Below are 23,654 nucleotides of genomic sequence, written 5' to 3'. Positions count from 1 at the left end.
ACCTGTACTGTAGCAATGACAATAAAGTCCATTCATTCATTCATTCATTCAACTGTGATGAGCCTGTACTGTAGTTACCGTATTTTCCGGACTATAAGTCGCACCCGAGTATAAGTCGCAGCAGGCCAAAAATGGGTCATGAAGAGGAAAAAACCACATATAAGTCGCACTGGACTATAAGTCGCATGGTTCAAGGGAACGGGCTTGGCGGAATCAGCGGGGAAAGAAGACCCTGTTGAGCTTGACTCTAGTCTGGCACTGTGAAGAGACATGAGAGGATTTGTAAGCCCAGGAAGGACATAATTCACGTTGAAACTTCTTCTGAAAGGTTAAGGAATACTTGTATTATCGAGTGTAAAGTCCGCTAGCTAGCGCGGGGCTAACAACATGGCGTCGCGGAGGAAAAATGAAACTTTGAACAGCCTCTAAAAGGTAATAAATGACTTAACATCGTGTATAACGTTCATAATAGCGTGTATAACGTTGATAATATAGTGCTTAATGTCCACATTGTCGAGTGTAACGACTATTTATCGTGTATGAGGCCATGACAAAGATAGCTTGGTGAAAACGAAAGTAGTCAGGATGCTACAAACAATGCAACATTGAACAGCCTCTAAAAGGTAATAAATGACTTTAATATCGTGTATAACATTCATAATAGGATTTGTAAACCCAGGAAGGACATAATTCACGTTAAAACTTTTTTCTGAAAGGTTAAGGAATACTTGTATTTTCGAGTGTAAAGTCCGCTAGCTAGCGCGGGGCTAGCGGAGGCTAGCAACATGGCGTCGCGAGAGAAAATGAAACTTTGAACAGCCTCTAAAAGGTAATAAATGACTTTAATATCGTGTATAACGTTGATAATATAGTGCTTAATGTCCACATTGTCGAGTGTAACGACTATTTATCGTGTATAAGGCCATGACAAAGATAGCTTTGTGAAAACGAAAGTAGTCAGGATGCTACAAACAATGCAACATTGAACAGCCTCTGAAAGGTAATAAATGACTTTAATATCGTTTATAACGTCCATAACATTGTGTATAAGGTCCATAACATCATGTTTAATGTCCACATTGTAATGGCTATTCTATCGTGTATGAGGCGCTAGCGGAAGTTACTCCTTGGTTCATGTCAGTCAGAGATTACCGTATGTCAGTTCATGTCAGTCAGAGATTATGAATTATTGATATATAAGTCGCACCTGACTATAAGTCGCAGGACCAGCCAAAGTATGAAAAAAAACCGCGACTTATAGTCCGGAAAATACGGTATATGCTCTTGTAAATCTATGGGTTTTGTAACCATAGTACCGTAAATATCACACTTTCACTTGCAAAGTAGGAGGGTGTGTGTGTTGGGGGGGGCACACATCAAGTCTGGTCACCCTAGGGCACCCTAGGGGGTTAATCCGGGCCTGTTTACCGGGCAGGGCAAAACAGTCTCTCTCACCCCCCCTGAATAAATCAATAAATAATTCAGTCATTGGAATAAACCAATAGGAGCAGAGCTCTCCTATGGGGCAGAGCACCACAAAATAGATCAGTTGAGTCTACATTTCCTACTACAACATTGCTAAAAGATTGAAATGGTTGCAGTCATAATAGTGTCTAAATTTGACCATGTGCTGTTGTAAGGAGACAATCTTACCATTCCAAACATCTTGATTAATGTTATGTTCTTTTACTGATCGTGTGTGTGTGTGTGTGTGTGTGTGTGTGTGTGTGTGTGTGTGTGTGTGTGCGTGCGATGTCCTTTTGCTTCAAGGAGTGCCCATAATGCCAAACGTTGTCCCTAGCAGAAGCTCCTCCCTCTACAAAAATCCCCCACAAGAAAAAAGACAAAAAGAGGCAAGCGATAGCGCGCGCTTCCTGTACAGCCTGGTCTCAATCACGTCCTCGTAGCTGAGATAAATTCACCCCACAACTTCACCGTAGCCATAATCTTACTGAACTCAACATGTCTGGAAGAGGAAAAGGAGGAAAGGGACTCGGAAAAGGAGGCGCCAAGCGTCATCGCAAAGTTCTCCGTGATAACATCCAGGGAATCACGAAGCCCGCTATCCGCCGCCTGGCTCGCCGTGGGGGCGTCAAGCGTATCTCTGGTCTGATCTACGAAGAGACCCGTGGTGTGCTGAAGGTGTTCCTTGAGAACGTTATCCGTGACGCCGTCACCTACACCGAACATGCCAAGAGGAAGACCGTCACCGCCATGGATGTTGTATACGCTCTGAAACGCCAGGGACGTACTCTGTACGGCTTCGGCGGCTAAACTATTCGTAAACTCAACCACCCCCTACAAAAAACAACGGCTCTTTTAAGAGCCACCCATCTCCACACAAGAGAGTTGATTCCATTATTATAACACATTTTGTCAGGCCTTCAACGGGTTTATTCAATTATGAACGGGTTCTTTCAACGGGTTTAGCTGTCATGAAAAAGACATACGTTGCCAAATCAATGTCAACGCAAGTAAATGCGTAGTCTTGGCATTCCACGACTAGAAATGACCATCCCACATGTGCACTCTAGAAAGAAAATGGTTACTTGGATTATTACGCACACAACACAGTGCAGCCCCTTTTTCTATTGCGCATCTAGTGATAATAATGCATGCCCTTGTCGTACCATCCCAAATGGACAATTCCTGGTAGTAATCGCTAGGCTGGTTGGGAGTTTGGGGGACTTGGTGTTCTATGTATATCACTCAATCTTCCTCTTGACGTTTTCATGTTCATATCGCCATCGGAAACAAGGCAACCCGACAGCCGAGTGAAAAAGTAAGGAAGGGGTGGGGGGAGGAGCCCGCGCGTGCGCAGATAATGTATATACCCGCGAGGCAGGCTAGAGCTTTGGAAGTGGATGTCAGCAGCCGCCTAATTTGCATAGCCCCACCTTTATATAACGGGTGTGCGTTTGCCGCCTCTTCATTCGTTTCTGAGAAGTAACGAGCCACTATCAACATGCCAGAACCTGCGAAGTCTGCGCCCAAGAAGGGCTCCAAGAAAGCCGCCACCAAAACCGGCAAGAAGCGCAGAAAGTCCAGGAAGGAGAGCTACGCTATCTACGTGTACAAGGTCCTGAAGCAGGTCCACCCCGACACCGGCATCTCCTCCAAGGCCATGGGAATCATGAATTCCTTCGTCAACGACATCTTCGAGCGCATCGCCGGCGAGTCCTCTCGCCTGGCCCACTACAACAAGCGTCGTACCATCACCTCCAGGGAGATCCAGACCGCCGTGCGTCTGCTGCTCCCCGGTGAGCTGGCCAAGCACGCCGTGTCCGAGGGCACCAAGGCCGTGACCAAATACACCAGCTCCAAGTAAACAGATTTTCGCCTGTACTATTCCATAGTGAGTTAAGCTCGCGTGCTACAAATCAGTCGAATGTATATGCTGTACTGATTGTGTGTATTGTAACAAGTACAATGTATTTATACAGCACCTTTCCCAGACCAAGGGTCACAAAGTGATTTACATAACAAGGAAGAAAACACAAATAAAACATAATACAAGACTGAAAGCCACAGCATGTTAAAACAGGCAGAAAGCATACATAACATAACAAGCATGTATAAGGCATATGTATCAATTACTCGATGTTACAATTTTCAAAGACTCCAGTCCTTGAACCCGCAGGAGGTTTTGCGCGCCTTTTTTGTTTTTCCACTCTGCCATTGTTTCTTTCAACTGCTGGAGTAGTGTACTCACTAGTCGTCTAAAACGGTTTCCGGTATTAATATAGTGGACAGGAGTGACTACACTGCATACATACGCATGGCCAATTTCTCGGGACAGGTGGATTTAAACATAAATCATAAATATAATAATGGTTTAAACGGCGTTCACCGCCAAGGCATGCTCACTTATCTATCGATAAAATGCTTTCATATCACCCCCATGATGTCATTAACTGGCCAAGTGTTGTGTCCTGTTTATACCGCCAGTGGGCGCTAGTATGCTAGTGATGTATGCAGTTACTGATGTGAAGAAGAAGTTGAATAAACGTGCGAGGTGAACAGCAGCTGCGCTTCTCCCGGTCTCCTTTTTCCTAACTACCTTCTTCACTACAGAATACCACATTTTTGGCGACGAGGATGGCTATTTCCGTACCCTTACCTACACCGTTCATGCCTGTGCCAGGCGAACCTGCTATTTCTTTTCCTACTTGGTTGAGAATGTTTGAAAATTACATGCTCATTATTGATGCTACCGGAGAAAAATGGCCTGAGGAAAGAAAGCGCGCGGTTCTTCTCCATGCACTTGGGACCGAAGGACAAAGACTGTTCTACACTCTAAAGGATACGGGTGTTACCTACACTTCTGCCGTGGATGGACTGAAAAAGTACTTTGTTCCTAAGGTGAATGTGATTTCTGAACGTCACAAATTTCGACAGAGAGCTCAGGGTCCTGACGAGACGGTTAATCAGTTCCTTGCTTCATTACGCGAGCTAGCTGCAGCTTGTGAATTTGGCGCCATGGAGGAACAAATGATTCGTGATCAACTGATTGAGCGTGTTGCTAATACACGCATACGAGATAGACTTTTGCTTGAATCGGACTTGTCTCTGGACAAAGCTACTTCAATGGCCTTACAAATCGAGGCTGGACTACGGAACTCCAACGTTCTCTCTGGAGCTACAGCTTCGGTGAGAGCCATCGAGAAACAGCCGACGAGGAGGAGGTTCGACAAGGGCAAGAAGAAAGCTCCGACGACGACTGCACCTGCCACGGTCCACAGCCAGCCAGCTACAACTGGGAATCAGCGCGCCTGCTTCCGATGCGGATCCACAGGACACTTAGCTAACAAGCCTACATGCCCGGCGGTTAAGGTGACTTGCAATACATGCGGAAAAGTTGGACATTTTTCCAAGATGTGTAGATCGGCTCAAAAAGAGGTGCGTGAGGTAGTGGTGAATGACGTTACTGTGCTTTACATGCAGGGGGCCGTCGTGAATGATAAAATTCTGTGTACTGTACGAGTTGATGCAAATTATCATTCCCATGATGTTGAGCTGATAGTGGATACAGGCTCATCTGTTTCTATTATTCCAGAGAGTACTTACCAGACACTTTTCCATACATGTGTCCTTGCTGAGCCTACAGTGAATCTGCTTACTTACTCCAGAGAGAAAATTCCTGTTAAAGGTTGCATGCATGCTACAGTTGTTCATAATGGACATTCAGTTACAGGTTAATTGATAGTGGTTGAATCAGGAAATGCATTGCTGGGACTTGATTTATTTGTAGCATTGCAGATGTGCATTGAGGGTAACAAAATTATTACTGTTAGCCCTGCTAGCTCTCCTACTGTGCTCCGAGCACCTACTGTACAGAGTACCACTCCACAGACCGAACCAGAGGTTCTAGTACAGGAGTTAGGGTGTGCAAAAGGTTTTATGCACAAAATACAGGTTAAACCAGATGCTGTGCCAGTACAGCAGAAACTGAGGAGGCTTCCGTTCTCAGTGAGGCAGGCTGTGACCGATGAGCTCGCAGATCTACAGGAAAAAGGCGTTATAGAACGTATAGACGCATCTCCATGGGTTTCCCCTATAGTTGTGACCCAGAGAAAGGAGGGAGGAAAGCCTCGCCTGTGTGTTGACCTCAGAGAACCTAATAAGGCAATCATCAGTGACTGTCATCCCTTACCGCACATGGATGAACTGTTCGCTGAGCTCCGTGGAGCCACAGTCTTTTCTACTATAGACTTAGCCTCTGCTTATCACCAGTTGCCATTGCATCCAGATAGCCGTGATTTAACTGCGTTTATCACGCATGAGGGTCTCTTTCGTTTCTGCCGAGTGCCATTTGGCCTCGCTTCTGCTCCTTCAGCTTTTCAGAAAATGATGTCGACTGTACTGACAGGCCTGCCAGGCGTACAGGCGTACAGGCCTACCTGGATGATGTGATTTGCTACGGCATCACACAGCAGGATCACGATGTCAGCCTACGGAGAGTGCTACATGCTCTAAATGAAGTGGGACTTAAACTGAACATGCACAAGTGTAAGTTCAACCAGAAAGCTCTGCGCTTCCTGGGCCACACTGTGTCCAAAGATGGTCTTCATCCTGACCAAGACGGGGTCAGTGCTGTGGCGAACGCGCCTGCCCCGCACGACACATCCTCCCTGCGGTCCTTCCTAGGACTTGCATCGTGGTACAGTAAATTCATACCTGACTTCTCTACTGTGGTGGAACCGCTACGTGCTACACTCAGGGAATCTACTGACACTAAGTTTGAATGGACAGCGGATGCAGAGTCCAGTTTTACTGAGGTTAAGAGACTGATTACTGAGAGTCCTACCTTAGCATTATATGATCCTGAGTTACCTACTTATGTCACTACCGATGCTTCTAACTATGGATTGGGGGCTGTACTGAGCCAGATTCACCCAGACAATACAGAGAGAACCATAGCTTTTGCGTCCAGGACACTTTCTCCTGCAGAGAGAAAGTACTCTACCGTCGAGCGTGAGGCGCTGGCATGCGTTTGGGCGGTGGAAAGGTGGAGAACCTACCTGTGGGGACAACGTTTTGTCCTACGCACAGACCACCAAGCGTTGACAACCCTACTCACTTCCAGGGGTACGGGTCGCGCAGGTCTGAGAATAGCGAGATGGTCTGCACGTCTACTATGCTTTACTTATGATGTCACTTACCATCCAGGGAAACGTAATGTGACTGCTGACTGCTTGTCCAGACTCCCTCTGCCTTCGACAGGAGAGGTGGAGGAGGAGCCAGACATGGTGGCTACTGTGTTCACAGGTTCCTCACATGCCATATCTGTGACCGAGTTCACTGCTGCCTGTGAGGCCTGTCCTGAACTGACTCAACTGAGACAGCAGATACAGAAAGGTTGGCCAAAATGCAGTAAGAATGTGACAAAGGAACTTGCTCCATATTTTAGAGTGAGAGATGAACTGGCTGTGGATGAACTACTTGTCATGAGAGGCCCCGACCGTGTGGTTGTTCTATATCGTGGAGCTCCGCCCCATAGGGGAGCTCTGCTCCTATTGGTTTACCCGCTACCTAAAGTAGCCAATGACTGAATTTTTCAATGCCTGCGCCCGCCTGGGGTGCTATATAAAGGGGTGTACTTCGCTACCTCATTCTCCCAAAAAGTTCAGCACGGGTTTATATCTGAAGACTGAGAAGGACGACTACTAAGACTGGAGAACCCGCCAGACTTTTCCCTTCAAGATATGGATCGTCCGCCGCCTATGGAGAAGTTCCTCCGGGACGCCTGCCGCTGCGACTTCCGAGCAGCGGAGGACACTTTTCAGCGGAGGAGACTTTTCCCTTCAGCGATGGATCGTCCGCCGCCGACCACGAAGAAGTTCCTCCGGGACACCTGCCGCTGCGATTTCCTAGCAGCGGAGGACAAGCACGACTTCTGCCACGTCTGCCTCGGCCCCGAACATGCCGAGGCGGCGTTGGTCGCCTCCCCCAGCTGCCTCCCCTTCCACCTCCTTTCCGTCGCGGAAAGGCGAAAGGGGATGGCCTGGATCAAGGAGAGCGTTGTCCCCTGGCGGGCGCTATCTCGGGGATGCTATCCGACTCGAATAGCTCTGCCGATGATGCGTCCGGACAGGCCCCAGAGCGGCGTTCTGGGCAGGCACCTCCCCAAGTAGGGATGGTCCCGCCCGCTCAGCCGGCCCTGACACCACGCCGCCCTCACCCAGCTGAGTGGTCGGTGCCGGTGTCAGAATCAGAAAGCTCTGATGAGCTCGGTGCGCAGGCGGCGGCGAATAACATCGCCGTGTTTAACGCCGCCATTGCGAAGATCACCACAGACCGACCCAACGGTCTGTCTGCAGCGGAGGCGGAGTTTCTGAGCAAACTCAGTGCCGCGACGACACGAGGCGGTATTTACATCAAAAACCCCTCCATGTCTATCAAGACCTGGCCCAGCTCATGAGCGTGCGGCCGGTTCTTTGATTATCAGGCATAATAAACCTGCGTCAATAAAGAGCATTGTTACACATAACAAACACTCTTTACAGACGGTAAGTCAGACGGTAAATCCCTAAGGAGGATTTCCATGGTATCTACCAGAGCGGAGACCCACCTGCCTTGTCAGAGTGTGGTCGAATCGCTACCGGTTAGAAACGAAGCGGAGACTAGCCCAGCTTACCGGCGTGTGGCCAGCTCTCTGCCTAGCAGACTTACCCCTATCACGACACGAGGCGGTATTTACATCAAAAACCCCTCCATGTCTATTCAAGACCTGGCCCAGCTCATGAGCGTGCGGCCGGTTCTTTGATTATCAGGCATAATAAACCTGCGTCAATAAAGAGCATTGTTTCACATAACAAACACTCTTTACAGACGGTAAGTCAGACGGTAAATCCCTAAGGAGGATTTTCCATGGTATCTACCGGAGCGGAGACCCACCTGCCTTGTCAGAGTGTGGTCGAATCGCTACCGGTTAGAAACGAAGCGGAGACTAGCCCAGCTTACCGGCGTGTGGCCAGCTCTCTGCCTAGCGGACTTACCCCTATCACGACACGAGGCGGTATTTACATCAAAAACCCCTCCATGTCTATTCAAGACCTGGCCCAGCTCATGAGCGTGCGGCCGGTTCTTTGATTATCAGGCATAATAAACCTGCGTCAATAAAGAGCATTGTTACACATAACAAACACTCTTTACAGACGGTAAGTCAGACGGTAAATCCCTAAGGAGGATTTTCCATGGTATCTACCGGAGCGGAGACCCACCTGCCTTGTCAGAGTGTGGTCGAATCGCTACCGGTTAGAAACGAAGCGGAGACTAGCCCAGCTTACCGGCGTGTGGCCAGCTCTCTGCCTAGCGGACTTACCCCTATCACGACACGAGGCGGTATTTACATCAAAAACCCCTCCATGTCTATTCAAGACCTGGCCCAGCTCATGAGCGTGCGGCCGGTTCTTTGATTATCAGGCATAATAAACCTGCGTCAATAAAGAGCATTGTTACACATAACAAACACTCTTTACAGACGGTAAGTCAGACGGTAAATCCCTAAGGAGGATTTTCCATGGTATCTACCGGAGCGGAGACCCACCTGCCTTGTCAGAGTGTGGTCGAATCGCTACCAGTTAGAAACGAAGCGGAGACTAGCCCAGCTTACCGGCGTGTGGCCAGCTCTCTGCCTAGCGGACTTACCCCTATCACGACACGAGGCGTTATTTACATCAAAAACCCCTCCATGTCTATCAAGACCTGGCCCAGCTCATGAGCGTGCGGCCGGTTCTTTGATTATCAGGCATAATAAACCTGCGTCAATAAAGAGCATTGTTACACATAACAAACACTCTTTACAGACGGCAGCCCATCCCTTTTCGAAATGACCCCACCTTGGGCTGTGCCATCTCCTCGGTGGGCAGCGGCGGCTGGGGTCATACAGAAATTCAAGCTTTTTCTGTCGACTGCACCACAACAGACGGCCCAGCCGCTGTCGTTGCTTTATGCAGAATGACTAGAAGGGACAGGTATTCTGTCGGGCTGGCTTGACAGGACATTGAGGAGGGGATATGCACTACAGTTCATTCAGCCTCCTCCGCCCTTCAGGGGCGTGAGAGAGACTGTTTTTTGTCCTGCCCGATAAAGACACGTGCGCTCCGGGAGGAGATTACGAATCTCCTAACAAAGGGCGCAGTGACATTGGTTCCGAAGGACCAGTGGGACATGAGATGGTACTCCCCGTATTTCCTTGTCCCAAAGAATTCGGGAGACATGAGACCCATACTAGATTTCAGGGTCCTCAACGAGAGAGTGGCGAAACGCCCCTTTCGTAGATACCTGAGGGTCGCGTATTTCGTGTGCCAATCACAGAGTGGCACAGGAAATTCCTACGTTTTGTTTTCCAAGGGAAGGTTTACGAGTACACGCGCCTGCCCTTCGGGTACGCGCTTGCTCCTCGTTTTTTCTCCAAATGCGTGCAGACAGCACTCGAACCACTGAGGCGTAACGAGATACGCATAATATGCGGATCTCGACGACCTACTGGTCTTGGCCCAATGCCCAAATCGAGCCATTCGGGACGCAACCTCACTGGTGCAGCGCCTCACTCAGCTGGGGTTAGCTGTAAACTGGACAGAGAGTGCTCCGTGGCCGGCTCAACAGTTTTCCTATCTAGGCATTCAGTTGGATACTGCCGAGATGAGGGCCAGTTTATCGGCACCACGGAGAGCGACACTGACGTCAGCTCCCTGGGTGTGTCGAGTGACAAATACAATCACCGCTCTGTCAAGGATGTCCTTACTAGGACTGAGGTCTGCAGCCCATGTAGTGGTCCCCTTAGGCCTGTTACACATGCGCAGACTGCAGAGGCGGTTCGCACGACTGCGACGGGTTCCAGTGAGAACGCCGTCGCAAGTTGATTGTAATACAGAGATCGGTCAAAACCGACCTGAGCTACTGGAGAGACCCGCGCGTCATCGCGCGCGGAGTCGCCTGAGTTCGCTGAAAGCTCTCCACATTCCAGGTCTGCTCAACGAAGGAGCAGATCTGTTATCACGGGGAGGCCCGAGGGACGACGACTGGAGGTTAGCACCCTCCATTGTGTCGCTGATTTGGGCACGGTTCGGGCAAGCAGAAGTGGTTCTGTTTGCGTCACGGACGAATGCGCAGTGTCGCCTTTGGTTCTTCCTGCGCGAACAGGACAACCCGCCATTGGGAGTCGATACATTCGCACACCACCCATGGCCGAGGGTCCTGTTATACGCGTTCCCACCCCTGACATCTATCCTCCCACTGTTGGCACGAGTGAGGTCAGAGAGGCTAGAGTTAATTCTTGTAGCCCCGGACCGTCCCGGAGCCCCGTGGTTTCCAGAACTGATGGAGATGTTGGTAGAGGGCCCATGGCCCATACCTCATCGACAAGATGCACTCTCTCAAGCCAGAGGCTTGGTGAGGGGGCCGCCTATGATGGGGGGCCCCCTCATGGCCTGGTTACTGAGAGGGATTTGTTAGAACGCAGGGGTCTGACAGACGCGGTCATTCAGACCATTCAGAGTGCGCGCGCGCAATCCACTGCAAAGGGATATGCGGCGCGCTGGCGAGTGTTTACACAGTGTGAGGGACAGGACGTTGACCCAGTCTGCTGTCGGGTCGAAACGTTCTTGTGCTTCTTACAGTCGCTGTTTGACAAGGGATTGGCGGCGAGAACTATTAAAGTTTACGCGGCTGCCATCTCAGCTTGTCATGAGGGTTTTGCGACAACGACACTGTTCAGTCATTCGCTGGTTAAGCGTTTTTTGACTGGAGTGTGTAGGCTTAGACGCCCTCGTAGGACTCTAATGCCAAAATGGGACCTGTCGATTGTGCTAGAGGCGCTGTGCGTGCCCCATTCGAACCCATTGACACTGTGTCGTTGCGTTTATTGTCTCTCAAGACGAGTCAGCTCCTCGCCTTGACTACGGCTAGTGGTGAGTGATTTATGTGCTCTCTCGACACGGGCAGATTGTTGATCATATCTGATGACAAAACAAAAGCTGTGTTACGCCCTAACCCGGCTTTTATCCTTAAGGTTAATCGTGGGTTTAGGGTTCAGAGCTGTGCTCTGAGCGCCTTTTTTTCCTCCTCCTCACGACGGAGAGAGGGAGAGGCGTTTACATTGTCTATGTCCGGTGCGCGCGTTGGCACAATATGTGAAGCGCACGGCAGGACTGAGATCTTCTCCCCAGCTTCTGATCTGCTACGGCGGACAGAAAGCCGGGGCACCACTCTCGAAGCAGAGGCTGTCCCATTGGATTTGCGAGGCTATTAGCCTCGCATACGAATCGAAGGGGCAGCCCGTGCCGACTGGCATTCGGGCTCATTCCACCAGGGGCATGGCCACATCAGTGGCCATTCTCAGGGGAGTGGGAGTGGAGGAGATATGTGAGGCGGCGTCTTGGTCGTCGCCATCACTTTTTGTACGGTATTACTTGAAAGATATTCTTCCTCATCCTTTTCTCATTCTGTCCTCAGTTTTGCTGATGACTGATGTAGTGGGAAGGCACTTGGATTACCCTGGTCATGGGGATCCTATTCAAGTGTTGTCAGGATGAATACGGATGTGCCTGGGGAGGGGACCCTCCTCCAGGACATGTTCCGTTAGATCAACAACCCTACGTGCTCACGTAAGGGTTAGATCAGTGATATTTCTTCCGCATCCTTTTCTCATTCTGTCCTCAGTTTTGCTGATGACTGATGTAGTGGGGAAAGCACTTGGATCACCCTGGTTGGGGATTCTATTCAAGTGCTGTCAGGATGATTACGGATGTGCCTGGGGAGGGGACCCTCCTCCAGGACATGTTCCGTTAGATCTACAACCCTACGTGCTCACGTAAGGGTTAGGTCAGTGATATTCGTCCTCAATCCTTTCTCATTCTGTCCTCAGTTTTGCTGATGACTGATGTTGTGGGAAGGGCACTTGGATTACCCTGGTCATGGGGATTCTATTCAAGTGCTGTCAGGATGAATACGGATGTGCCTGGGGAGGGGACCCTCCTCCAGGACATGTCTGTTAGATCAACAACCCAACGTAAGGGTTAGGTAAGTGATATTTCTTCCTCATCCTTTTCTCACTCTGTCCTCAGTTTGCTGAGGACTGAGGTAGTGGGGATGGCACTTGGATTACCCTGGTTGGGGATGCTATTCAAGTGCTGTCAGGATGATTACGGATGTGCCTGGGGAGGGGACCCTCCTCCAGGACATGTTCCGTTAGATCTACAACCCTGCGTGCTCACGTAAGGGCTAGATCAGTGGAGCAGACTCGTGTGGGTTGGGCCAACTTTTTAAGGTTGTCTTGAACCAACATCAGTGGTCAGCTCCGGGTGCCGCTGAGATTGTTTTACGGATTAATAGTCTCAGTGGGGGTACATTTGGCCTCGTTCGCTCCGCCTAAACCAATAGGAGCAGAGCTCCCCTATGGGGCGGAGCTCCACGATATAGAACGATAGTTATGGAGATAGACTCCAGTTCTATGAGTGGAGCGGAGCCCCATAGGGCTGCTGGCCCACTTCGACTCGTTCAAACCCGGCTGTTTTTGTATGTTTGGGAGAATGAGGTAGCGAAGTACACCCCTTTATATAGCACCCCAGGCGGGCGCAGGCATTGAAAAATTCAGTCATTGGCTACTTTAGGTAGCGGGTAAACCAATAGGAGCAGAGCTCCCCTATGGGGCTCCGCTCCACTCATAGAACTGGAGTCTATCTCCATAACTATCGTTCTTACTACACTACGGTCTAAAGTTGTAAACTTAGCTCATGAAGCGCATCAGGGAATAGTGCGTACTAAACAGAGACTACGAGAGCTATATTGGTGGCCGCAAATGGACAGATGTGTCCAGACATTAGTAGGCTCATGTGTACCCTGTCAATACAATGACAAAACAACCAAAACTGCGCCTGCACCACTTACCCCAGTGGAACTGCCAGGTGGACCATGGGAGAAGGTGGCCATTGACATTGTTGGTCCCTTTGACTGTGCGACATGGGACTGCCGTTATGCTATTACACTCACAGACTATTACAGTAAGTGGCCAAAGGTGGCGTTTGTCTCTACTGTAACTACAGAGGCGGTTATTAGCTTCTTGACTACAGTGTTTAGTCGTGAAGGTAACCCTTCCTTCCTGGTCTCTGACAACGGATGTCAGTTTACCTCCCATGCTTTTGCAAGCTTTCTGGGAGAGAGAGAGATAAAGCACCTGCGTTCCAGTGTTTATTATCCAAGAGCCAAAGGGGCTATTGAGAGATTTAATCGAGTTCTCAAAGAGTGCATTCAGACGGCTGAGAGAATGCACAAGCCATGGAAACATGCAGTAACAGAGTTCTTACTGAACTATCGCGCTACGCCGCATGCTACTACAGGAGCTACTCCCTTTGAGTTGCTGAGGAACAGAAAGATGCGTACAAAACTAAATGTCCTCCCTGTCTCACACCAAACTAAGTCACATGAGAAAGTGCAGGAGACAGTGAGACGCAAGCAACAGGAGAGTAAGGAGTACACAGACAGAATGAGGGGAGCGAAAGTGCCCATGTTCCAAGTGAATGACACCGTACGTGTCCGCAGACCGGAGCATGTAAAAAAGGGATCATCAAGATTCACAGAACCGCTGACAGTAGTTAGTAAAGCAGGACAGAATACATACCTGCTCAGTGATGGTCGAAAATGGAATGCATCCAAGCTTACACGCTTCCCCAAGGATGCTCTGACTGGCACCAGTGGTGAAAAGGAGATTGAGCTAGAGGAGTTCATGGTGCCCGAGACAGAGAATGTGTTTAATGAACCAGGTCCAAGAAGGAACCTTAGAGTCAGAAACCCACCTAGGTGGCTGGTAGACTTTGTGCCGTAGAGAACGTACTAAAAGGGTAGGATAAGAACACGGTTCTAACTTAGTACAAAAAGGTCCTACAATGCAATGACAAAAGTGAATGTTCATTTCATGTTTCACTGTCATAAACTGTTTATTGTTGTTATTCATTCTGCTGATTCATTCATTTTCATTTCCTTCGTTTTCATTTTATTTCAATTGTACTGACACCAGTCTACAGAATATTGCATTCTTTGAGTACTGTAATTCCTTTAAGAAAGGGGGAAATGTTGTGTCCTGTTTATACCGCCAGTGGGCGCTAGTATGCTAGTGATGTATGCAGTTACTGATGTGAAGAAGAAGTTGAATAAACGTGCGAGGTGAACAGCAGCTGCGCTTCTCCCGGTCTCCTTTTTCCTAACTACCTTCTTCACTACAGAATACCACACCAAGTCAGTGTGACAAGTCAATAAAAGAGCAATTCCATAGTGATTTGAGCTGACGTGCTACAATGAAGTCGACGGTATAGTAGATATTATACTGGTGTTTAATAACTCGATGTTACAATCTTCAATGACTCCAGTCCTTACGTGGTATCCCTCCCAAATACATCTCAATCCCCACTACCTCCCAGTACAGTTTCTCCACAGTCAATAAGTTAATAATAAAAAACATGTAATTCTTCCTTTTTCTAGCATTGTGACTGCCTGGTCCTAGCATAGATGTATTTTCTTATGATGACTGATGGATAGGTGATTCTTAGACAACCTGGCTAACTGGACAACGAGTGTTTTTTCAAATGTTGTCCAGAACCAGACTCGACCAATAGAATCTAGTGTCAGGAGTCGCCTACTTTGCATAGCTCCCCCTTTATATAGCAGTTGCACTACCTCCACCCTTTAATTATAATAATAATATTATTATTGTTGTTGTTACCATCATTATTATAATTATGTTTATTTGTTTATGTAGGACATTAAAATAAGGTGTGCGTTACCATGTATAATATCTCCCACATCGACAATCTTCAAGCTCTGCTAACGTCTAGCACACACAGGAATATCGTCAATGGTACAGTAACAGTAATATATTTGAATATTGCCATGTAGCCTACAGTTATTGTTGGGAAAATATAAATGATCAAATTGACAGGTAATTGGCCTATATAAGCTGTAGGTCATTTAACATTGAATGTGCTTGTAAACTTGTGTGAACAATCGTTCCCAAATGTGTCAGGAACCAAGAGAACGTTGTGAGGGCTTCAAAGCAGGAGTCCACCCTGGTTGTTCTAGGTCGAGAGTCTTATCAGAAGGATAGATCATGTCCCTGGCTATCTCAGCAGGCCTCACAGTGCCTCACAGGCCTGTCCCAGAGTGCTCTGCAGCAGACGTACATGGAGGCCAGTCAGGTGCCAGGCAATCTTCCCTGCAACCTATCCAACGGCAGGCCCAAGGCGGCTGGCAGCAAGAAACGCCAGAGAGAAGCCAGCCAGAGTGAAGGAGGAGACGTCAGCAGCTCAGCCAAACGCTCCCGCAGTCACCAGCCCAGCAGGACATGGAGATCTGCTGCAGTTGCTAGACGATCTCGCAAGCCTACACACCAGAATGGATCTTAAGTGACATTCTTCTCACTCACACACACACACACACACACACACACACACACACACCCCAACTATCCCCCCCCCCTCCATTCCAATTCACACACATCCCCCCATGTCCACTCCCCACCTCCAAAAACGCACAATCCCAACCCCACCACCCAACACACACACACACACACACACACACACACACACACACACACACACACACACACACACACACACACACACACATACACGTACAAATAAAATAATAAAATAAAGTTCTGTCTTTTTTTATGCATACCAATATGATTTGGACATCACGGTATTGCTGTCTTATAATACACCAATACTTTCATACAGTGGTGACCCTAGCTGTCTCATCCCAGAATACCTCTGCAGTTTACAACTTTAAATTGCAGCAATGGTCCCAAGTAAGCTCAAAATACATTTTGACACAAGACACCCCACTTATACTAGCAAAGACATTGACCACTTAAAGCTATTAAGACTGCAAAATGATAACTAGAATAAATGCATGACGTCATGTGTCCGTTTAGCAAAGTGCAGGATCCAGCTTCTTGGAGCTAATAGCAAAAGCGAATGTTTGCCGAATCACTCATTCTACCACCTTGGAAATTGTACGTGGAGGCCAGTCAGGTGCCAGGCAATCTTCCCTGCAACCTATCCAACGGCAGACCCAAGGCGGCTGGCAGCAAGAAACGCCAGAGAGAAGCCAGCCAGAGTGAAGGAGGAGACGTCAGCAGCTTAGCCTCACGCAGTCACCAGCCCAGCTGGACAAGGAAATCTGCTGCAGTCGCTAGAAGATCTCGCAAGCCTACACACCAGAATGGATCTTAAGTGACATTCTTCTCACTCACACACACATCCCCCCATTTCCACTCCCCACCCCCCAAAACACACAACCCCACCACCCAACACACACACACACACACACACACACACACACACACACACACACACACACACACACACACACACACACACACACACACACACACACACACACACACACACACACACACACACATACACCTCCCAACTATCCCCTCTTCACCCAAACACACACACTCCCAACCCCTCATCCCAACCCATACACATATATATTTTTTTTTAAGTAATGAGTTCTGTCTTTTTTTATGCATACCAATATGATTTGGATATAGTGAGCCCACTCAATATAACAAACAACAGTTTTAGGATCACTAAATACTTATGTCCTAACCAGAATACTTGAGTATTGGGTAAAATTGGGCTTTATATATAGTGGGTTATATATTATATAGTTGGAAGCCAGGGCCCTTTCCCTGTTAGAAACTTGATTCCTCGTTTCCTCTCTTGCGTGTCGCTCACTTGCTGCTTCTCAAATAGCATTGGAGGAGAATAGGGGAACAACCTAGATATTCTCCTCCAATGCATTTTAATTATGATGCGACGAGTGGACAGGAGATAGGACGCGAGGAATGGAGTTTCTACAATTGAGAAAGGGCCATCGACTTTTGTCTACCACGGAGCACTAGTACTGTTACTTGTGCGTCGACGGAACTATATACTTAATTCGTGTTGTCCTACGGAGGATTCTAACTGGCTGGACCAAAGAACGTTAGTAAAATGTTTTTCGGATTCAGCATAATTCAAGTTATATGGTTATCTCTGGCTTTAGGCTTTCTTGTATCGCTATGTGTTCACAAACTTTCACTTCACCTGCCGACTGAATTTGAGAAAACGTACGTGTATCTATTATTCCAAGACATAATCAGATATGGTAAAACCAAGCGACAATTGAAACGAGACAACTGGCTGCGTGTGTTTGATGTCCCCAAAAGGTGACAGGGTATTAGAAATCTTTTAGACATTTTTAGATTACCCTTTCCTCTAAATATAGGCATTGTTGCTACTATTTAACGTAAATGTTGGTCCCAGCACACAAGATCGATAGCTTTCAGGGATGATTAAAACATCTAGCCTTGAGAATGAATTAGCCTACACATTTCTGATACTGCTTTTCATTATTCTGGTCTTTTTAGATGGTTCTGGCACTTCTATGCAGTCTCTATTGCCTGGAATGGGGTGCTTATTGCCCTGTCACTGCGCATGGTTGTATGGGGCCATCAATACCCATTATGGTTGACTCATATATTGGGATTCCTGACAGGTGAAGGCGTGCCAGTAGAGCAAGGTAACCTCTCTCTGTCTTTTTTTTCTCCATTGTTTTGCTTCAGTGTTTCCTTACTGTGTCTGTAGAATGTAATGTGTTTGTAATATATTGTCATGTGTTTCCTCTCCTGTGTGTAGTTCCGCAAGTGTCAGCTGTGCTGGTGCAGGTGCTGCTATGGGTCCATTCCCTAAGGCAGCGGTTCCCAAACTTTTTCAATCAGGCCCCCCTTGGGTAATTGGAAATATTTTCGAGCCCCCCCTAACCCGGTCCCCACCTAGATTTATATAATTAATTGTATAAAGTTGTACAAACATTACATTTTCTCTTCTAATAATAACAAGACACATATATCCAACTATTGTTTTATATTTTATTATGGGTTGAAAAGGAACATAAGTGCTTGGCAAATGATCCTGTGCCACTGAAATATTCAACATATCAACATTAACTAATTTCTACTGCATCACTATTCTTACTCTACACATTCCTATCACAATTACGATCAATGACTTGTGTGTGCTTGCTTTGCCTTGCAAATCTTCTCAAAGCGGGGTTGTTGTTTTGAGACTGCCACTCTCAGTTCATTCTCAATGTTCAACTTCGACCTGTATTTGCTTTTGATAGCAGCAACAGCAGAAAAGCCTATCTCACACAGGTACGATGTTGCAAAAGGCAGCAGTATCCCCACAGTTTTTTTTTTTTTTATTAGTTTTTTTTATATTTCTGCGCCCCCCCTGCAGTACCCCCGCGCCCCACTAGGGGGGCGCGCCCCACAGTTTGGGAAACGCTGCCCTAAGGCGACTGTTGGAATGTCTGTTCGTCAGTATTTTCTCTGATGGGGTCATTCATATATTGTTCAGTATATATTTGGCTTGAGCTACTACATCTTACTAGGACTGACAGTCTTTTGCTCGGATCATTATATCATTGGAAAAGGTTAGTGTGTATCCCTAATATATATATATATATATATATATATATATATATGTTACGGTACATGTGGGTTAAGGTTAGGGTTAGGGTTAAGGTTGGGGTTGGGGTTAGGGTTAGACATGCCAGCATGTACCAAGTCACCCTTGCACCTAACCCTAACCCTAGTTTTCCCACATGTACCGTATTCCCACATGTACCGTAACATATATATATATATATATATATATATATATATATATATATATATATATATATTTGCATATTGGTAATGTGATTTTAGTCAAGTTGTTGAATTGTTTCCTCTAGTCTTGATGATGCTTAACAGCAAAAACAATTGGAAAATTAGACCATCATGACCTTATGTTAGTAAGTAATATTTAATATGAATCTTTTGGTTAGAAGATAATGCATCTTAGCAGCTGTTCAGGTGACCCACAATATGGTGTGCTACTGCAGATGTGATGGTGATTGTGTGGTCTTTGTAGGGACCCCTACTCTTCCTCTCCTCTCCCAGCTGGGGTGGTCCCACGTGGCTGGAGCTGTGCTCTTCACCTGGGCCTCACTGCTCCAGCACCGCTCCCTGATCCTGCTGGCTAGGCTGCGCACCGGAGGCTCAGGTGAGCTCATGCAGCTGATTGAGAGCCTCAACATGACTCACAAGTAGATGTGTCGCCATTAGGGATTACACATAACTTTATTTACATATGGACTTTAATGTTTAGATTTTTTGTCTGGATTGTTTGAGTTAATACCAAAGTCTGGTGCACATTTCTTGAATAGGCTCATTGGAAATACATTTAGTGGACAAAATGATGATGTGTTCAATACTTATTTCCCCCACTGTAGATGGGTTGTTTGGTATCGTAATAAACATTGTGTTGCTCTCTTTGATGTCTTCAGGGACAGTGGAGACTCTTGCCCACAGAGTGCCGAGCGGAGGCTGGTTTGAGCTGGTCTCTTGTCCGCATTACTTTGCTGAGCTGCTGATCTACGTGTCTCTGGGTGTAGTTTCCGGAGGTCACTCTCTCACCTGGTGGCTCGTTGTCCTCTATGTGCTCTTCAACCAGGCGTTGGCTGCCCAGCTTTGTCATGAGTTTTACCGGAGCAAATTTGAGTCTTATCCACAACATCGTAAAGCATTCATTCCTCATTTATTATGACTCCTTTGTGTGAATCTTGTCTTTTGCACAACCTATGTTGGAATAAAAATACACCCATATTCACGTAGAAAGGATTACTTTGAATTCCTTGTTTCACTGTGACTGCTTCCCCAGGCTTTTGTTGTGTGTGTGGCAGAAACATCACATTTCTAAAAGATGTGGGAAACGTCCCTGCGGAGATGCCGACCACCAGTGCACATCCTAATGCACAGCCTAGCACCAGTGCACATCCTAATGCACAGCCTAGCACTAGTGCAGGTAAATAAGTCATTAGAAGACTTGGTTTAAAAGTTCCAATCGTGTTCCTGTATTCAAATACATGATATCTGCACTATGTTGCTTGCCTAGTTCAATAACTAGCATATTAAATGTGTTCTAAAATGCCCTGCATGAAAAATTAATGCTGAGACTCCTTATGAGCTTAATAAGGAAGGAGTCGCCTAATTAATGTCTCATTCCTATTATTTGTAGCAGGAAGCTCAGGTGTAGTCCTTTATGAAATGTAGGGCAATAAAAGAGAGAGAGAAAGACATTCTTTTCAAAGACACGTCAGAACTCTAAGAAGGAACAGAAACAGAAAATAGTGAAGGTATGCTCTTTAACATTGTTTTTATTAGTATAAATAAATATGTTGCTCACAGTGCAGACTCACACACTGTCAAAAGACAGATTGTATCAATTTGTTTACTTTTATTAATTTCCATTTTCTTCTCTTTCTGCAGATATTTGCTGGCATTATGAGGACAGGTGACTTCCTTAAACCTGTGAGAGGGAAGTCACTTCCCCTTGATGTTCAACCACAATGGTCATCTGACCAACTGTTGGATGCTGCTTTAAAGAAGCTGAAAGATTTTAACCAGGACATGAAAGATGTTGCCTATGTCTTGCTGTACCCCGATGTTCAGGAAGTTCGAAACATTCCAGGAACAGACACCGCTTTCACAGTGGAGAAATACAAGGAGGCCATTGGAAAGGCCTACCAAAGAAACTGTACATATGCCCTGTTGAACAATTCACAAACAGTTGTAAGTGCAAGTTTCCACCTTGTTTTAAGCTCCACTCTGTAAAACTGAGGCAATGAGTGAAATTCAGATTCAGATTCAGATTCAGATTCAGATAACGTTTATTGCCATTATGCCTACACATATAGGAATTTGTTTCGACATTACAGTATGTGCGTTTATACTTTTTTCACGTGTCAAAAAACAGGACAACACAGGACAGACAACAGTGCATTGGATAGTGCAATATAAAGTGCAGTGCAGAGTTTTTACAGTGAGTCCAGTGCATATTCAGTCCTGGGCAGACTTGGGGGCGGGGGGGAGGGGGAAGCCAGAGTCATTTATCAGCCTGGCGGCTGAGGGGTAGAAACTGAGCCTGTGGCGGGCCTTCAGTGCCTTAGGCAGCCGCAACCTTCTTCCAGAGGGAAGCAGGGTGAGGAGGCCGTGGCCGGGGTGGAAGGGGTCTGCCATGATCTTCCTTGCACTCCTCAGAGCCCTGGTGTCATGCAGGGAGTTGAGGGAGGGCAAGGGACAGCCGATCACCCTCTCTGCTGAACGTAACACCCGCTGCAACTTGGCCTCAATTCATCTTTATACCCACATCAATTATGCCAATTATTATTTTTCAAAGGTTACAGTGGACAGTCTTCAAGTGAAGATGATGACGGTGTAGTTCAAATGGTTAATTTGGCATCTGGAGACAGGCCACTTTCAGACACCGTGGTGAGTTTGCATCATGGCATTTCTCCTTAAATGAAGTGAATTGACAATATTTTGATAATATTTTCATTTGATCTAATCTGTCATCTGTGTGTTGTATGCAGGTGTGGGACGGTCCAAATGAAGTGAGCACTCCAAATGAAGTGAGCACTCCAAGAATGGAGAACATTTTGCAAGGGTAAAACAATTTGTACAGTCAACATGAACTTTTCTTGCACAAGCAGCACAATACAGTACAGCAGTTTAAATTGTTGTTTTTTTCCCAGACCTGCCAGACGCTTACAGACAGCATCTCATCAAGTAAGAAAATCCATATCCTCTAATGTGTGAACCTGAAATTATGAAATGCCTGTAAATAATGTCATTAATTCACCAAGTCAAACTACATGTGACATAAGGCACTCAAGGCCCCGAATGGTTGCGGCTAATCAGTAGATGAATTCACTGCAAGACAACGCCACCTTTTTGTTACACGAGGTGAGGTCCTCGGGACTAAATTAAAGCACTTAGGTTCGTGTATGAGAGAGGGAGACATGAAACCAGGTTCACACAGAGAACATTGTTAAGGTGTAAATAGAAAAAGACTTTAATTAACATTTATATTTAAAAACTATTTACTCTATTTAAAACACCATACAAACCAAACAAAACACGAGGGTAGGACGACTGGCAGTAGAGATGGATACTACTACCCCGATGGACAGGTTCACCAGTGAATCTGTGACATGGACACACACACCACAAAGACACGGTAGACAGTGGGCTAAGTGTTCCCCAGTGATTAATCACACCAAACACGACACGCACACACAACATGCAGTGATTAATCACACCAGACACGACACGCACACACAACATGCAGTGATTAATCACACCAGACACGACACGCACACAACATGCAGTGATTAATCACACCAGACACGACACGCACACACAACATGCAGTGATTAATCACACCAAACACGACACGCACACACAACATGCAGTGATTAATCACACCAGACACGACACGCACACACAACATGCAGTGATTAATCACACCAGACACGACACGCACACAACATGCAGTGATTAATCACACCAGACACGACACGCACACACAACATGCAGTGATTAATCACACCAAACACGACACGCACACACAACATGCAGTGCAAGGAGACTAAACCCGGGAACCCCGACTACCCTCTCCACGCCGGCGCCCCCCACTCAAACCAAAGAACAGAAAAACAACAATAAAAGGACTATATAAAAACGACCAGTTGGTTCATGTCTGGTAATAACACGTAAAGTGGGCTTATCCACTACACAATATAGTTTGTTTTCATTACGATACACCTTGGATATGAGCAAAACAGCAGCTAGCAATCCTATGGGCAAAGGGAAAATAGTTGGGTTAGTCATCTACCCATAACACTGCAGCTGCGTCTATTTCGTAAGCCACACGCCCCTGTACCTGAGTCCACCTGTCTGTCTGTACCTGAGTCCACCTGTCTGTCTGTACCTGAGTCCACCTGTCTGTCTGTACCTGAGTCCACCTGTCTGTCTGTACCTAAGTCCACGGCAGCTATCGGCTGGCCCGCTGTACTGATACCACGTAGGTCAGGCTAGACCTGGAGCAAAATACGATCGTTAGCACCGTAACATCGCGTCTCAAAACATACACCAGACGTAATAGGTAGACTGAATACGCACCATCACGTCTCCCTTCCTAGTACGCTAGCACCACTGGGCAACCACTCCGATCTACACCACCTGCACAAACAATATGATGAGAGGGGACAACAAAAGA

General features: G+C 46.9%; 3 protein-coding genes across 3 annotated transcripts; all 3 read left to right on the top strand.

Annotated features, from left to right (window-relative positions):
* Positions 1-1,962: 1,962 nt before the first annotated feature.
* Positions 1,963-2,274, top strand: LOC308169956 (histone H4; the record flags this gene model as incomplete). Its single annotated transcript, XM_080544688.1, has 1 exon — positions 1,963-2,274. One exon carries the CDS (start codon positions 1,963-1,965, stop codon positions 2,272-2,274), a length of 312 nt encoding a protein of 103 aa, XP_080400814.1.
* A 691-nt stretch (positions 2,275-2,965) lies between these two features.
* On the top strand, positions 2,966-3,328 carry LOC308158833 (histone H2B-like; the record flags this gene model as incomplete). The annotated part of the gene is made up of 1 exon (XM_080532541.1): positions 2,966-3,328. One exon carries the CDS (start codon positions 2,966-2,968, stop codon positions 3,326-3,328), a length of 363 nt encoding a protein of 120 aa, XP_080388667.1.
* Positions 3,329-15,677: 12,349 nt separating this feature from the next.
* LOC308153793 (polyprenal reductase-like) lies at positions 15,678-20,329 on the top strand (the record flags this gene model as incomplete). Its single annotated transcript, XM_080526984.1, has 5 exons — positions 15,678-15,819; positions 18,186-18,214; positions 18,903-18,984; positions 19,467-19,598; positions 19,882-20,329. 5 exons carry the CDS (start codon positions 15,678-15,680, stop codon positions 20,139-20,141), a joined length of 645 nt encoding a protein of 214 aa, XP_080383110.1. The 3' UTR covers positions 20,142-20,329.
* Positions 20,330-23,654: the final 3,325 nt, after the last annotated feature.

This window comes from Nansenia antarctica (genome assembly GCF_963989245.1).
Source record: "Nansenia antarctica genome assembly, chromosome: 1".
Classification (NCBI taxonomy): domain Eukaryota; kingdom Metazoa; phylum Chordata; class Actinopteri; order Argentiniformes; family Microstomatidae; genus Nansenia; species Nansenia antarctica.
This window is presented reverse-complemented; position numbering and strand designations above follow the sequence as displayed.